This window comes from Macaca nemestrina, chromosome 1, assembly GCF_043159975.1.
Source record: "Macaca nemestrina isolate mMacNem1 chromosome 1, mMacNem.hap1, whole genome shotgun sequence".
Lineage (NCBI taxonomy): Eukaryota > Metazoa > Chordata > Mammalia > Primates > Cercopithecidae > Macaca > Macaca nemestrina.
In genome coordinates this window covers 219,102,123-219,118,449 of record NC_092125.1, presented here as the reverse complement: position 1 = coordinate 219,118,449, position 16,327 = coordinate 219,102,123, and the positions used below count along the sequence as shown (strand labels likewise).

Below are 16,327 nucleotides of genomic sequence, written 5' to 3'. Positions count from 1 at the left end.
GTTTCTTAACCTCTCTGAGACTCATGGTGCTCATCTGTATTTTTCGAATGGTGGCTGTTATTCATATTTATATTAATCTGCCAGGTGCTAGGGATATATAAGCTCAGAGAGTGGAGATTTGGATTCACTATTCTGAGTGCCCGGCACGCAGTAGACACCCAGTAAATATTTGGTGAATGGATGGGTGGAAGGACAGACAGGTTGATTGATAGACAGATGGATGAATAGATGGACTGAGGAGTATACAGGTGGATGGGCAGATGGATGTCGTCGAAGAACATATCCCTTAGTGTGGAACAGACAGAGAGCTGACTTCAGGTGGATTCCATCACCGAAGGGTGCCAGGGCTGTTCAGTCCAGGGAGGGCACTCAGCCTGCCTAGCGCGTGCAGGGAGGGCCTGCCAAAGCCCCGATACTGCCAGTGACTGCAAAGGAGAGCTGGAGCTTGCCCACCAAAGAGATGAAAGGGTGGGCATTCCCGGCTGAAGGAGCCACGGAGGAAAGGCGTGAGGATGAGATTTGCTTCCTGGCGCAGAGTTGGAAATAGCACTGGATTGAGAAACTAAGATTCCAGTCTCGGGCTGGTGACCCAGGGAAAATGGGTCCCCTCCCACCACACACACATGCGCACACACACACCCTGGTATCTCATCTGTAACACAGTACAGGAGTCAGCCGGTCCTGGGCTCAAATCCCTGCACTTATTAACTATGCAACCTTGGGCAGGTCTCTTCCCCTCTCTGAGCCTTGCTTTCCTCATTAGTAAATGGGAGCTTCCAGCCCCTGCCTCGCAGGCGGATGGTGAGGATGAAAGAATGCAGGCAGCCCTCATTATCTGCTGTCCACTTTTGCTGTCATCAGACCTCGGGAGCCAAGTGCTTTCGGACGGTGAGGGTGCTTGTCCCGTCTCTGAAGCACCTGCCTAGGGCCTGGCACCAGCCGGTGGACACTGCCTTCCCTATGCTGCCCATGACCCGTGCTGCCCATAACCTGTGCACCTGATCTCCTGGGTGAGTCCTGCCTCAGACCCGGTAGGGTCTACACACTGGAAAGTTTCCCCAAACCAAGTCACGTATGAGCAGCACCCAGGCGGCTTCTGAAGCTCCCTGAAAGCTGCCAGAGGGGCTTTCCTGTCTGCTCTGCAGTTTACATATTCATCATCCACTCCTGCAGTCCACAAGGCACTGGAACAGCAACTTCTAAATAGAGCCGGACTCTCCCTTTCCTTCACTCTTGCCTAAGGCGGATCAGATCCCAAGGCTGGGGTTAGGCAAGTAAGGGAAAGAGCCACAGCCACCGTCTCTTCATGACCGTCTCCAGGCCAGGGACTGGGCTCATCTGAGCTTTGCAGGTGTGATAGGGCTTCTAATAGCCTCTAATAGCCATGCCTGGTACGATGATCCCTATTTTACAGATGAGGAAACTGCGCCTCAGAGAGTTAAGAGATGCCCAAGTGCACACAGTGGCTGGTAAGGAGGGCTGGGACCTGACCCCAGATCCCTCTGACCCCAGTTCTCCTGCTCTCTGTGGGGTTGGCCCTGAGTCCCCTCCTTGTAACTGTCAGCTTTTATGTGTGCATGCATGCTTGTGTGTGTGTGTACATGTGTGCCATGTGCATGAGGGTTTGTCTATGTGTGACACTGTGTGTGTGTGTGTGTGTGTGTGTGTGTGTGTGTTGCCTGCCTGAGCTCAGAGAGGGTCAAACCCCCGGGGAAGGGTGTGCCCTCCACCAACCAGGTGACCTCCTTGCAGAGTCCTGGCCTTCATCCCACAAACCTTGCAGACCACAGGTTCCCTGGCTTGCAGCCCCAAAAATGAAGTCAACGTCCTGCTCTGGACGCGGCCTTTCCAGCACTCACCACTCTGAATTAAACATCACAGGCCCCCCTCTGCATATGTCATGGGGCCGCCTCGGGCAGAGGACGGTTTCCTTTCACGCTGTGCCATGCCAGGGAGATCTGGGCAGCAACAGAGGCCTGAGATGTCCTTTGATGTGCCCACTGGAGAGCTCGCTCCTTCCCGAGGCAGCGTCCCCCAGGGCTTGGCAGGCCAGGCCCACAGCAGAGACACCAAACCACAGAATGGGACAGCAGAGGGCCCTAAAAAGCCCATTGTCATGCACTGGCTGAAAATGAAAGAAAACCTGCAGATTTACATAATCAGTCCACATGCATTATTCATGGCCTCCCTACGCACACACAATGCGGGCTGGCCAGCCGTCCACGGGAGGAGGAAGGTCCGAGGCGGCCAAGCCAAACCTGTGTCAGGTCCCCAGCTGGAGCTGGGAACTTTCAAATTTGTGGAATTCACAACGTAGGGAAAGATTTGATAAGAAGTAGAGCCACGATCACAGCAAGGCTGATGGTGTTATTTACGGAGCACTTGCTGTCAGGCGCACCCCACAGGGCACGGCCCACCCTTACCTCATGTCAGCCTGCAAGGAGGGCTGCTGGGCATCTGCCCACTGAGGGGAAACTGAGAAGGTGGGAGGGCGGTGTCACCCGGCTACTCAGCTACAGAAACGGGACCTCAGTGACCTCCAATCCTGACCCTCCCAGCCCATCCGCTCATCCTTTCCAGGGTGCACCCCATCTACTCCGTCACTATTTCTCTCGGGGTTCATCCCCAGGCTCAGTTTACATTTAAGGTTTGTGACTAACATGTTATCAGAAACTCCTGTTTGTTAAGGGAAGAAAAAAGGGGGAAAAAAAATCTCTTTTTTTCTTGCTGTTCAAGAGTTTGACAACATCACAGAAAACAGTTTTTTTTCAGTGTTGCAAGATTCAAAAGGGAACCTGTGTACATCTATCTGGGCAGCAGCTGCTTCCTAGGAGTATATTTGCATTAAATGGAAGTTAAAGGAAAGTAGAATTCCTTTAAGTTTCACACCTAATATTTTCACAAGGGGTCGATTTTTTTCCAAGTCTCCTGTATACAATCTCAGCGCCCCTTCATAAAGATGGAATAGTCGAGGCTCTGGGAAACGAAATTAGTCACCTTGCGTTTCAGAACTACCCGCCCCCAACACACAGACAACCACTGTAGTTTTAATACCTGAACATCTCTTCACTGAGCAGAACTTCCCAGAGTCAAAAGTCATCCTTCCAGCCGGGCAGGGCAGCTCACGTCTGTAATACCAGAACTTTGGGAGGCTGAGGCAGGAGGATGACTTGAGACCAGCCTGGGCAACATAGCAAGACACCACCTCTAAAAATAAAAATAAACAAATTAGCCAGGTGTGGCACCACACACCCGTAGTCTCAGCTACTTGGGAGGCTAAGGCAGGAGGATCACTTGAGCCTAGTAGTTTGGGGCTGCAGTAAGCTATGCTCACGCCACTGCCCTCCAGCCTGGGCAACAGAGCAAGACCTCATCTCTTTTAAAACAGAAAAAAGGCATAGTTCTATACTAATACCTCTGGCAAATCAGACCTGACATAAAATGCTGGGAAAAACCTCAGTGCTGGTCATTCACAGAGAACCTCGTGGTCATCGGCCTCCTAACTCTGGGATGCTCTGGGTCCACAGCTCCCATGCAGTGACAGTGTGACAGTGACAATGGCCCAGGCTGTGCCCCATCTAGTTCACTTCCCACATTGCTAAATAAGGCGGCAGAGTTTCTCTGAGATGAGAGGCAGACTTTGGAGTCCAACAGATAGGGCAGAGGGTTCAAGCCCACCGCTGTCCCTGAATGAGCCTCAGTAGGTAACTTTACCTCTGTCTCAGGTTTCTCAACAGCGGCAATAACGGTAACAACGGGACCTGCTTCGTGGGGTGGTTAAATGGTGTGATGCCGGCAGAGCCTGTCACAGAGCAAGCTCGGTTACTCGGTTACTGTGGGGAAGAGAAAAGGCCACTCGGGGGGCGGGGGCAATGCCTGCATCGCTTTCAATAAGCTTCCTGCCTGCTGGCGAGTCCTGCAGACCCCGAGACTTTTTCCTGGGTCCTCCTAGAGCCGGCAGTGCCTTTGTAAAGCTGTCTTTTCTATTTAGTGAATACAACTAGGGCCACAGCCAAGAAACAGCTGATATTTTCGTGAATGGGTTAAGACTGGGATTTTCAATAGGAACATTTTAAACACACAGAACTTGCCCTTGGAGAAGGATGCAAGCCTGTTCCTCGGCCTTTATTAGGACTTGAATGTGAGAACCACTGAAATGTACTAGCTGCTTCTGGCTGGGGAGCCGCCCAGCTCCCCTTCCGGGCTCCAGCCAATCAAATCCTCCCCAAGGGGCTTAGCTACAGCTTTGCGGAGTGGTCTCAGCTGGGCTGGAGCCCCTAACCTTCCCTCTGCATTATGAGCTCAAGTCCCTCTTCTTTAAGATGAAAATAAAAATGTGCTTAACCCACAGGAGTCAATCCCGTGAAGGAACGCATATAAAAACCCTTAGCTAACAGGACCTCTCAATCATGCTCTTTTCTCTTTTTCTTTTTCTTCTTTTCTTTCTTTTTGTTTTTTGTTTTTGTTTTTTCCTTTTGTTTGTTTGCTTGCTTGAGACAGAGTCTCGCTCTGTTGCCCAGGCTGGAGTGCAGTGGCACAATCTTGGCTCACTGCAACCTCTGCCTCCCAGGCTCAAATGATCCTCCCACCTCAGTCTCCCCAGTAGCTGGGACTACAAGGCACTCGCCACCAGGCCCGGCTAATTTTTGTATTTTTTCAGTAGAGGGTCATTTTTGTATTTTTTAGTAGAGAGTTTTACTGTGTCACCCAGGCGGGTCTGGAGCTCCTGGGCTCAAGTGATCTGCCCACCTTGGCCTCCCAAAGTGCTGGGATTATAGGCATGAGCCACCACACTCGGCCATCATATCAGTATTGTTTTCTACATCATCGTATCAGTACTATTTTATTTAACTATTTCCCAAGATTTTCATTGGCCCAGGTATTTTCAAGATCCTGGTTTCCTCAGCACCACTATGTGTTTTTGATCAAAAAGTAGAAATTGGTAGATGTGTGGGATGAGAATAGAATGGGGGTTTGGGGGTGGTAACCTCGGGCCCTCACCAGGATGGAAAAGTACAATGTGGCTAGAGTGGTGCAGTGTGTGGATAGACAATGGCTCAAGAAAAAGATACCAGGCCGGGTGCAGTGGCTCATGCCTGTAATCCTAACACTTTGGGAGGCCGAGGCAGAAGGATAGCTAGAGGCCAGGAGTTTGAGACCAGCCTGGGCAACATAGCACGACCCCCATCTCTACAAAAAATAAAAAATTAGCTGGGCATGGTGACTCGCACCTGTAATCCCAGCACTTTGGGAGCCTGATATAGGAGGATGGCTTGAGCCCAGGAGATGGTGACCAGCCTGGGCAATATGGCAAAACCCCATCTCTACTAAAAATGAAAAAACTTAGCTGGGTGTGGTGGTGCATGCCTGTAGTCCCAGCTACTTGGGAGGCTGAGGTGGGAGGATCGCTTGAGCCTGGGAGGTCGAGGCTGCAGTGAGCCGTGGTCATGCCACTGCACTCCAGCCTGTGTGACAGAGTGAGACCCTGTCTCAAATAAAAAAGAAAAAGGCTCCCCTGCAGTGATCCCCTATCTTCTGCCCACCTATCTGAGTGAGTCCCAGCATCTTCTAGAAACCTCAGATGCCTGTCCCAGACTGGAACAGGTAAGGATACACTAAGGTTAGCGCTCTCTTGCTAACCTGATACTTTTCACTCAGGAAAGTGTAGAGGAGCACGAACCGAAAAACGCAAAAGAACCGACACCTTGCAACTGTGCCTTCAAAGAGAAAGAGAAGCAGGTATGGGAGGTGTTCTGATGTTGCAGACACAGTAGAGACAGTCTCAACATGGGGTAAGAGCTCTTGGCGTGCAAACGCCTGCACGCGCTGCCCAAGGAGCACCGCACACCTCCCTCCCTACCTTCCGTCCCCAGCCCCTGCCCCACCTCCTTCCCTCCCTTCCCTCCCCAGCCCCTGCCCCACCTCCCTCCCTCCCTTCTCTTCCCTCCCTAGCCCCTGCCCCACCTCCCTCCCTCCCTCCCTCCCTTCCTTCCCTTCCCTCCCCAGCCCCTGCCCCACCTCCCTCCCTCCCTCCCTCCCTTCCTTCCCTTCCCTCCCCAGCCCCTGCCTCATTTGAATGGATGACCTAAGAGACAAGCAAGCATCAAGCCCAGTCCGTTAAGGTGAGAGAAGGCAGAAGGGATATTCCAGCGCAGCTTTAGCTCATGGAGCAGCCTTCCTAGGCCACTAAGTGACTTGGGGACTTGGAGACAAGGTCCTAAGAGAAGAAGGGAGGAGTGAGGAGCCCCAGGAACCCCTGTCCTAAGAGTGAAATGAGGGGGGTGAAAGAAGGTGGGAGTGGTTACAAAACGGAGCGGGAATGAGGATGAAAGTGCCTCGCATAAGCACTTCCACCACTGCCGAGGGGGAGCCCTGTTCGACTCCCACCTTCCTGGCAGCCAATGAGAAATGGGAAATCAACTTGGTCACAGTTCACAGTGTCCATGAGATACAATGGATGGACGCTCGCAAGTGCTCTTAGAACAAAGACCTTGCTGGACTTTCCCCCTGGAGGGGACGGTGTGCGACGTAAAGAGCAGCATCTTGAAGAACAGCCTTCGTGGGGTGACGTGGGCTGAGCCACGGCTGAGAACAGCCCTTGAGACAGATGGATGTCATCACATCCCACTGAATCCAGTCAAGTTCAGTAAAAGCAGATCTAGCAGATCTGTACGGGGCGGGGCTCTGCTCTCCAGTGCTCAGGTGTCCACTGAGCGGACTTTGTGTGGGTAAAGAATCCTGCTGGCACACCTGTAATCCCAGAATGTTGACAGGCCAAGGCAGGCGGATGACTTGAGCCCAGGAGTTCGAGATCAGCCTGGGCAACATTGGGAAACCCTGGCTCTACAAAAGCACAAAAAATTAGGCATGGTGGCGTACACCTGTAGTCCCAGTTACTCGGGAGGCTGAGGTGGGACAATCTCTTGAGCCCAGATTTCAAGACTGCAATGAGCCACTTGAGCATACCGCTGAACCCTAGCCTGGGCAACAGAGCAAGAACCTGTCTCAAAAACAAAAACAAAAACAAACAAACAAAACCTGCTGGAAAAGAAGAAATTAGGAGGGAAGAGAGGTTTAAAACCATTGCCTGGCAATATCTGAAATGATGACTCTCTGCTGAATTTGTTCCTCTCACTAACTTTGTGATAAATATTGAGTGGCTGCAGGCTGCAGGCCTTCTAGAGGTCAACTGTCAGCTAAATACAGGCCACGAGTCTTCACAGCCTGTTGCTGTGGGAGAACAGTGGAGACTTATGAGCACCTATGTCCCTATCCTAAAAGACAGCCTGACTCGCTGTCCCCGTGGGTCTGGGGAATGCCAAATGGGGTTGCCAGATTTAAAGGAAAAAAATAAAACAAGATACCCAGTTATATTTGAATTTCAGATTAATAACAAATAGTGATTTAGTGTTAAGTATGTTCCAAATATTGCATGGGACATACTTAAAGTGTTTGTTTTCATTCTGAAATTCACATGTAACTGGGTATCCTGTATTTTATCTGGAAACCCACAGCTGTCCACTGAGCGCCAGCTAGATGCCAAGCAGGGCGGCCCTGAGGCAGACGTCACAAAATGGCAGCCCAAGGCTATGCCTCTTTTGGCCCATGGAATTTTTTTTTTGTTTTGGGGGTTTGTTAAAATCATTTCAAAATAAGGCACTTTTGGCCAGGCATGGTGGCTCACGCCTCTAATCCCAGCACTTCAGGAGGACAAGGCGGGCCGATCACTTGAGGTCAGGAGTTCCAGACCAGCCTGGCCAGCGTGGTGAAACCTCATCTCTACTAAAAATACAAAAATTAGCCGGGTGTGGTGGTAGGCACCTGTAATCCCAGCTACTCGGGAGGCTGAGGCTGGAGAATCACTTGAACCTGGGAAGCAAAGGTTGCAGTGAGCTGAGATCTCGCCACTGCCCTCCAGCCTGGGCAACAGAGCAAGACTCTGTCTCAAAAAAAAACAAAAACAAAAACAAAAAAAAACAAAAAAAATGGCACTTTAACAGAATACTCCAGATTTCTGACTTCTTTGGGAAACTTGGATCTGCTGGTGACACTAGGCCCACAGTCCCACACGCCACCAGCTTCCAGCCCCTTAGAAAGGACCCTGGCCCCTGGGTTTGCTGCCGTGTCCATCTCACCGCCGCCTTTGACTTCCTGGCCCCTATGGGCATAAGGTTGGTGACCCCCGGGGAAAGTCAGGGATCTCTGAGGGGGCCCAGCTCCCTCCCTCCCTGAGGGGTCCCTAGTATCTGGGGCTGCTCTTTCTTCAGGGAACTGTCCCTGAGGTGCCACATCTTGGGGACCCCAGGATCAGCAACTGTAAATCAAACCCCAGGGAAATAGCAAGCTTCAGATTCTGGGTGACGATGGCATTCAACAGGTCCCCCTGAAGGGAGTTCAACCATCATGGGCCCCACCATCCCTGAGCCATTGGGATGCCAAGGTGTGAACCACCGGGCATCTGCAGCCCCTTCCACCTGCTCTGGAGGCGCTGCCTCCAGCTAAAACAGACGTGTCCTCCGCGAAGAGCAGTGTCCTTCACAGGCCCTGGGTTGAGCAGCCTCCACCTCTGCTGAAATCTAGAACAGAGACCCCCAAGAGACTCAGCAAGATGGGGCACCGCGGTTCCCAAAAGCTGTGCCCCCTTCTTGTTGAGAAAATGGATTTTTCTCAATTTTCATGTGCTACTCATCTGGAATGCTGTCCCTGGGAAGGCCCAGCATTCCAAATGGGTAGCATCTAAGAGTGGAGAAAAATCCATTTTTCTTTGATGCAAAAGGCAAAGAGGAATCTAAGCTAAATTCTGTTCCTATTATTTCTGTATTAAAGAGACGAGTATTTGTAAAGATGGTGAAGAACAGGATGCAGAACTCAAATTCCCAGGTGAGCAGAAAGAGCATCCTCTAGAATTCTGTTTTTTGTTTTGTTTTGTTTTGTTTCAGACGGAGTCTCACTCTGTTGTCCAGGCTGGAGTGCAGTGGCTAGATCTCAGCTCACTGCAACCTCTGCCTCCCAGGATCAAACAATTCTCCTGCCCCAGCCTCCCAAGTAGCTTGGACTACAGGTGCGTGCTGCCACACCTGGCTAATTTTTTTAATATTTTTAGTAGAGACAGGGTTTCACGGTGTTAGCCAGGATAGTCTCGATCTTCTGACCTCGTGATCCGCCTGCCTCAGCCTCCTGAAGTGCTGGGATTACAGGAGTGAGCCACCGCACCCGGCTGAATACTCTTTTTTAATCAAGTCTATAAAATCTTAAACACGTTGAATCATTGCCATTCACAAATCAGCCCTGGAACTGGAATTGATCCAATCCACACTCCTGCTTTGCAGAAAGTAGAGGCAAGCTCTCAGGAAGCTTGAAAGCAAAATACATTTCGGTTGAATAAGAAAGACTTATTTAACAAGTTTGATAAAAGGCCACAGTTATTCTGAGACAACAAAATTATCATTGGAAAAACTGAAGATATTCAATGCAAGGGATATTTTTGGAAAATAGAAGCCTCTTCTTAACTGACACCATTGTCCTAAGACTACTAGAAGGTGGCTGCTGCTCTGGTTAGGAGGGCAGATCATGACGTCAGGAGATTGAGACCATCCTGGTTAATAAGGTGAAACCCCGTCTCTACTAAAAATACAAACAATTAGTCGGGCGTGGAAGCGGTGCCTATAGTCCCAGCTACTCTGGCGCGAACCTTGCAGTGGAGGCGGAGCTTGCAGTGAGCCGAGGTCGCACCACTGCACTCCAGCCTGGGGGACAGAGCAACACTCCGTCTCAAAAAAAATAAAGAAAGAAAGAATTCTCAGGGGGCAAGGGCTGATAACTTGGTGCCCGGTGTTTGGAGGACAAAAGCCTCTGGACGAAACTGAGCATATTTCACAGGGACCCCTTCACCCCCCCGTCCAAGCTCCAGGAGACGCCTCCTTGAGGACCGGATGTTGTTTGTTTGTTTGTTTGTTTTGAGATGGAGTCTCGCTGTGTTGCCCAGGCTGGAGTGCAGTGGCGCCATCTCGGCTCACTGCAAGCTCCGCCTCCCGGGTTCACACCATTCTCCTGCCTCACCCTCCCAAGTAGCTGGGACTACAGGCGCCCGCCATCGGGCCCGTTTCACCGTGGTCTGGATCTCCTGACCTCGTGATCCGCCCACCTCGGCCTCCGAAAATGCTGGGATTACAGGCGTGAGCCACCGTGCCCGGCCAAGGACCAGATATTTAAACCCATTCCTGAGGTTGTGTGGGAGTGGCCAGGGGGATTCCTAGAGCTGAGGCTTGCAGTTCCCTGAAGCAGCCACCCCAGGATGGCCTGAGGTCGTTCACACCTGGGTGTCGCTATTTAAATGACTGACTTCTACCCCTGCCTTTTCATTCTAAGAGTGAGGCACGTGGTTCCAAATATCTCAAACGGAATCTGTGCATATCGCATTCCCCATTCCTAGGGCAGCCGTCCTGGCTGCCTTCTGCTGCCCCATCCCTTGTCACTTCATGAAGAGAACCAAAGCCCCTTCCCTGGTGCTTCCCATCCCATGCTCCTGGCAGCCCTGGGGTTGGGGACCCGGGACCTGGGACTCTTTAAATAATTCCCCGGCTCCAACTCTGATAGCCAACTCCACACCGGCTCAGGGCACTGGCATTTGGAAACCATCCACAGTAGGCAATTTTATTGAAAATCAAATGAAAAGGAATATAAAGTAAGGGTTGTTTAAGGGGGAAGGCTTTTGAGTTTGCTGTCTGTTTTCTTTTTCCCTGGGCATTCAGACAAATATTTACTTTGTGGGCTGGTATGGGACTGACTTACCCTTTCTTGCCCTGAAACGATCTTGAATGCAGAGTCTCAAAACACGTTTGAGGCTCCCATCAGCCACTGCCATGGGCTCAGGAGGTGATTTTTAAATCCATCTTAAGGTGGAAAGAGCTTAAGCGATAGTCCTAACAGTCCCTTCCATTGAAATCCTCCCAGAATCTCCTCTCTGCCCTCTGAGGAAGGCAGGATGGATATTCATCCCTATTTGGCAGATGAGGAAACTGAGGATCACGTAGCGAGTGGCAGAGCTGAAACGCGACTGGCCTCCCAGCCCTCTTGCCCCAGGTGTATGTGCAGCCTGAAGGCTGGTGGCAAAGCTATGCAGGAGACAGGGTCGGCAAGGGAAATCCTGTTGGCAAGAAACTTGCAAGCCACAGCAGTGTCTACAGTGTGTCCAGAATTGTTTGAGAGAGAGATCTTGGGTTGCAGTTAACAACCTACTCAGAAAGGGGGCAGAGCGGAGGGCTTTTATAAAGATACAGAAATGAATGCCTCATAAAAGCTATGGGAGAGAACTAGGATAGCCCAGGCATCGTCTCTCTCATGCATGCACGCACTCGGGCACACACACGTCTCTGTCATTTCTCTCCCCCTCTCCATACCTCTGCTGATTTCTTCTCTCTCCAGTCGTGTGACAGGAAGGGACAACCTTACAGTCCCTCAGTTCAAAGGGCCAGCCCAGGGAGTGAGTGGCATCTCACAGTCCATTACCCCGACTCCTAGGAGTGGGCATCGGAAAAGCCCAGCTGTGCCAAGTGTCCAACAAATACAGCCTGGGAGTGGGGTCATGCATGTGGCCACCAGGATGCCCCCTCCTTTGAGCTGGGAAGTGCTCAAGAGATTAAACAGACCCCCTTAAATAGACTTCATTTCCTCCTTCTAAGCCAAGCTTGTCCACCCTGCGGCCCAGGACAGCTTTGAATGCAGCCCAATAGTAATCCGTAAACATTCTTAAAACATTAGGGGATAATTTTTTTTTTTGCTTTAGCTCATCAGCTATTGGTAGTGTTAGTGTATTTTACCTGTGGCCCAACACAATTCTTCTTCCATTGTGGCCCAGGGAAGCCAAAAGATTGGACACCCGGTTCTAAGCCATCAGAGACTTTAGACACATTCAATTCAGTAACAGCTTTTCAGGAGAAACACCATCACAATGAATGTGCTTACCATAATAACCTCCTGGTTTCAAACTAAAAAACATGTAAATGGACCAGGCTTGGTGGCTCACGCCTGTAATCCCAGCACTTTGGGAGGCCAAGGAGGGCAGATCACTTGAGCCCAGGAATTCGAGAGCAGCTTGAGCAACATGGCAAAACCTCGTCTCTACAAAAAATAAAATAAAATAATTAGTTGGGTATAGTAGTGCACACCCATAGTCCCAGCTTACTCGGGAGGCTGAGTTTGGAGGATCACCTGAGCCTGAGGAGGTCGAGGCTGCAGTGAGCCAGGATTGCTCCACAGCACTCCAGCCTGGGCAACAGAGTGAGACCCCATATCAAGAAAAAAGAAAAGAAAATAGAGAAAGGGAAAGCAATATCTTTATACCTGGAAGGGTGCACCCCAAAACCTTACTAAGGCTAAGGCTCATCTTTGAGTAATGTGATGATAATAAATTGTTTTATCTCTTTTTTGCTCATATCTATGTGTGTACGTGTATGTGTATGTGTGTGTGTGTGTGTGTATATATATATATATATTTTTTTTTTTTACAACAAACATTTTATTTTGTGTACAAAAAAATAACAAAACCAGCCAGGTGTGGTGGCTCATGCCTGTAATCCTAGCAGTTTGGGAGGCTGAGGCAGGCAGATCACTTGAGGTCAGGAGTTTGAGACCAGCCTGACCAACATGGTGAAATCCCGTGTCTACTAAAAATACAAAAATTAGCCGGGCCTGGTGGCATGTGCCTGTAGTCCCAGCTGCTTGGGAAACTGAGGCAGGAGAATCACTTGAATCCGGGAGGTGGAGGTTGCAGTGAGTGGAGATCATGCCACTGCACTCAAGCCTGGGCCACAGAACAAGACTCTATCTCAAAAAAAAAAAATAATAATAATAAGTAAATAAATAAGTACAATACAATAAAATACATGGAAAGTGTCTAGTCCTCCTCGTGTTAAAAATAGTTAAATAAAGCCAGGCGTGGTAGCTCAAGCCTGTAATCCCAGCACTTTGGGAGGCCGAGGTGGGCGGATCACGAGGTCAGGAGATCGAGACCATCCTGGCTAACACGGTGAAACCCTGTCTCTACTAAAAAAAAAAAAATACAAAAAAATTAGCTGGGCGTTGTGGCGGTGCCTGTAGTCCCAGCTACTCGGGAGGCTGAGGCAGGAGAATGGCATGAACCCAGGAGGCAGAGCTTGCTGTGAGCCGAGATCACACCACTGCACTCCAGCCTGGGCGACAAAGCGAGATTCCATCTCAAAAAATAAATTAATTAATTAAATTAAATAAAAAATAACAAAACCACTTGAGTGGAACAATTGGAGTCTTGCTGCAATGGAGTTTGTGTGTTTTTTCTCTTGCTCGTTAAAGGTCGGAACCAGAAAAGCCTCCCTAAAGATGGACCAAGAAAGAGAGATGCTGAGAAAAGAGACCTCCAGCAAGTCCAGCCAGAGCCTTTTGCATTCTAAGCCCAGTGGAAAGTACTAGAGAAACTTCGTCCCACCAGGCCTCGTGTGATCCTGCGTGAGTTCATGTGACTCTTCTGTGTCATCTGTGTCAAAATACTGAGTTGCTTTTGTAGGACTTTAAAGATTGTTACCCTAGTGTTTCGCTTTCTAGACTGGTATTTTGAACAGTGTTATATTTTGGAGTGTGTGGGGAGAAGCGTTCTTTTTAAAAAATACCTATGAATGTACACGAACTCAGGTATATGAAGAATAGAAGTGTGTGACCCAGATGTCCAGGCCTGGTAGATATAATTATGTGGTTCCACATTGGGTCATGATGTTCCCAAATATCAAACCTCCTAAGAGTTCCAACAGACTCACACTGGAGAAAACCTAAGACTTGTACTGGAGCCTCAGGGCAAAATTGTAGCCTTGGAACTACCAGGGCCTCGGGATAGTGAAGTCAAATCTCAGTTATGGTCTGGCAGGATGGCTCACGCCTGTAATCTCAGCACTTTGGGAGGCCGAGGCAGGCAGATTACAAAGTCAGGAGTTTCAGAGCAGCCTGGCAAACATAGTGAATCCCTGTCTCTACTAAAAATACAAGAATTAGCTGGGTGTGGTGGCACAGGCCTGTAGTCCCAGCTACTCGGGAGGCTGAGGCGGGAGAATCACTTGAACCCGGGAGGCGGAGGTTGCAGTGAGCCGAGACCATGCCATTGCACTCCAGCCTGGGTAACAGAGTGAGACTCTATCTAAAAAAAAAAAAAAAAATTGGCCAGACTTGTAATCCCAGCTACTGGGGAGGCTGAGACAGGAGAATCACTTCAACCTGGGAGGTGGTGGTTGCAGTCAGCCAACATCACACAACTGCACTCTAACCTGAGTGACAGAGCAAGACTCCATCTCAAAAAAAAAAAAATCTCAGTTTATTACAATACATTTAGAACACCAATCAGTTTTATTGCTTCTGTAATCATGACTGTAATCATAGCACTCTACAGTTTTCAAAACACATCTCATTGAATCCTCCCCCAGGCCCTGGGAGGTAAATAGTATTACATTCCCCATTTGACAGATGAGGAAGCCGAGGCCCTGAGAACTTACATGCCTGCCTAAAATCACACAGCTGGTCAACTCAAGATTTGGGTCTTGAACCCAGGTTTCTAATTCCATCTCATACTGTCCATTCTGATACACCAGATGGCCTAGTTGTTACAGTCCCAGGCCACAAGGACAGACCAAGTTCCTAGTCACCAAAGAGCACACACGGCCTAGGTACGCACACTCCTGTTCCACTGTGTTTGGAGAGACCCCCATTTTCCTTGCTGTACTCTCTGCTCCTTCCAAGTTCTGCCTTCTCTCCATCCATCCATCCCCTCACTGCCATTCTTGTGTGGCCACACAGCCAAAAAAAAAAAAAAAAAAAAAAAAAAAAAAAAAAAAAAAGGAAGAGCCAGAAGTCATGAATACTTTTTTTTTTTTTTTTTTTTTTTTTGAGATGGAGTTTTGCTCTTGTCGCCCAGGGTGGAGTGCAATGGCACTACAACCATTGCCTCCCAGGTTCAAGTGATTCTCCAGCCTCAGCCTCCTGAGCAGCTGGGATTACAGGCATCCACCACCACATCCAGTTCATTTTTTGTATTTTTAGTAGAGATGGGGTTTCACCATGTTGGCCAGTCTGGTCTTGAACTCCTGACCTCAGGTGATCCACTCGCCTCAGCCTCCCAAAGTGATAGGATTACAGGCGTGAGCTACTGCGCCCAGACTGCTTTTTTTTATTTTTAAAAAGGCACAATAAAAATGTCTTTTAATATTTTAAAACCAAATGTATTCTTTAAACCCATTAAACCTGGGGGAAGTAGGACAAACTCTTTGTGTGATATTCCATAGGAGGCACGTCTTACACATGGTTAGGATCTAAAGCCAGTGAGAGGCCGGGCATGGTGGCTCACACCCATAATCCTAACACTTTGAGAGGCTCAAGTTTTGAGGAGTTGCTTGAGGAGTTCCAGATCAGCCTGGACAATATAGTGAGACCCTGTCTCTGCAAGAAACTTAAAAATTAGCTGGTGTGGTAGTGTGTGCCAGTAGTCACAGCTATTTGGGAGGCTGTGCTGGGAGGATCACTTGAGCCCAGTGATCCCACTGCATTCCAGCCTGGGCAACAGAGCAAGACCTTGTCTCAAAAATAAATAAATAAAGTCAGTAAGAAATGGGAGTGTAACATGACTTTACAAATATTCTAGAAAATCTCAGAAATGTTCAAAAACCTAATACATTAAAGAACCTGGTATTAGACTGTATCATATCCCCAAATATAGAGCTGAGAGTCTTGATGCAGTTCCAGGGCTAGAGCAGCCATTTCCCCACTTGTGTTCAGGGAAACAAAGCCAGTCATCAGAAAAAAAGAGGCTGGAATAGATATGCAACAAGGAGAGACAAAAAAACCCACAGAACCTCAAGAGGCAGTGCAGCAGATACTGCAGCTACTCAGCAGATACTAAGTCTACCTAGTCATTGCTCAGACATCACTTTCCTCTACCATATAGGCTCAAAGCTAATCGCCATGATTTTCCTCCCTCCCTTGCAGCTAGGGCAGGCCATGTTGGACCAATCTGGCTCATGACATATAAGGAAAAGCCCCTGTGGAGGGCTTCCCTTCCAGCTTCTCTAGGAGAAGGCATTCACCCTTGGTACCTTTGTCTTGTCTCCTTTCTCATTCCTGGAGGTCAGAACAGAAGCTGGAGCAGCCACCTTGGGGATCAGCAGACACCAGTAGCAGGGCAAAGGATAGTGGAGTGGAGGGATGAGAAGGCCCAGGTGGGCACCCAGTGGCATCGCTGAGCTCTGAACCATGAATGAACTGCCTACCTCTGTACTTCCTGTTGTATAAGACAAATAAATCCCTATCTATTTAA

General features: G+C 49.3%; 1 protein-coding gene and 1 long non-coding RNA gene across 22 annotated transcripts in view; one reads left to right on the top strand and one right to left on the bottom strand.

Annotated features, from left to right (window-relative positions):
- LOC139364318 (uncharacterized) overlaps positions 1–3,803 on the bottom strand; it is a 29,596-nt gene extending 25,793 nt beyond the window's left edge. The window contains exons 1-2 of the long non-coding RNA XR_011625968.1: positions 3,715–3,803; positions 3,055–3,207 (exon numbers count right to left, since the gene is read on the bottom strand). This is a non-coding gene — a long non-coding RNA (uncharacterized lncRNA). The remainder of the gene's footprint in view (positions 1–3,054; positions 3,208–3,714) is intronic.
- LOC105473211 (forkhead associated phosphopeptide binding domain 1) overlaps positions 1–16,327 on the top strand; it is a 156,228-nt gene extending 139,901 nt beyond the window's left edge. For 7 of the 21 annotated variants that reach the window (XR_011625958.1, XR_011625957.1, XR_011625948.1 and 4 more), the window contains 5 exons: positions 1,415–1,469; positions 5,659–5,739; positions 8,827–8,880; positions 13,330–13,482; positions 16,143–16,327. Coding sequence is in view for 10 of the 21 variants with exons in the window: in XM_071100284.1 (XP_070956385.1) it covers positions 1,415–1,469; positions 5,659–5,739; positions 8,827–8,880; positions 13,330–13,427 (288 nt within the window). In the remaining 11 variants the exon portion in view is untranslated. The other 14 variants (XM_071100339.1, XM_071100333.1, XM_071100297.1 and 11 more) reach the window with 11 other exon arrangements.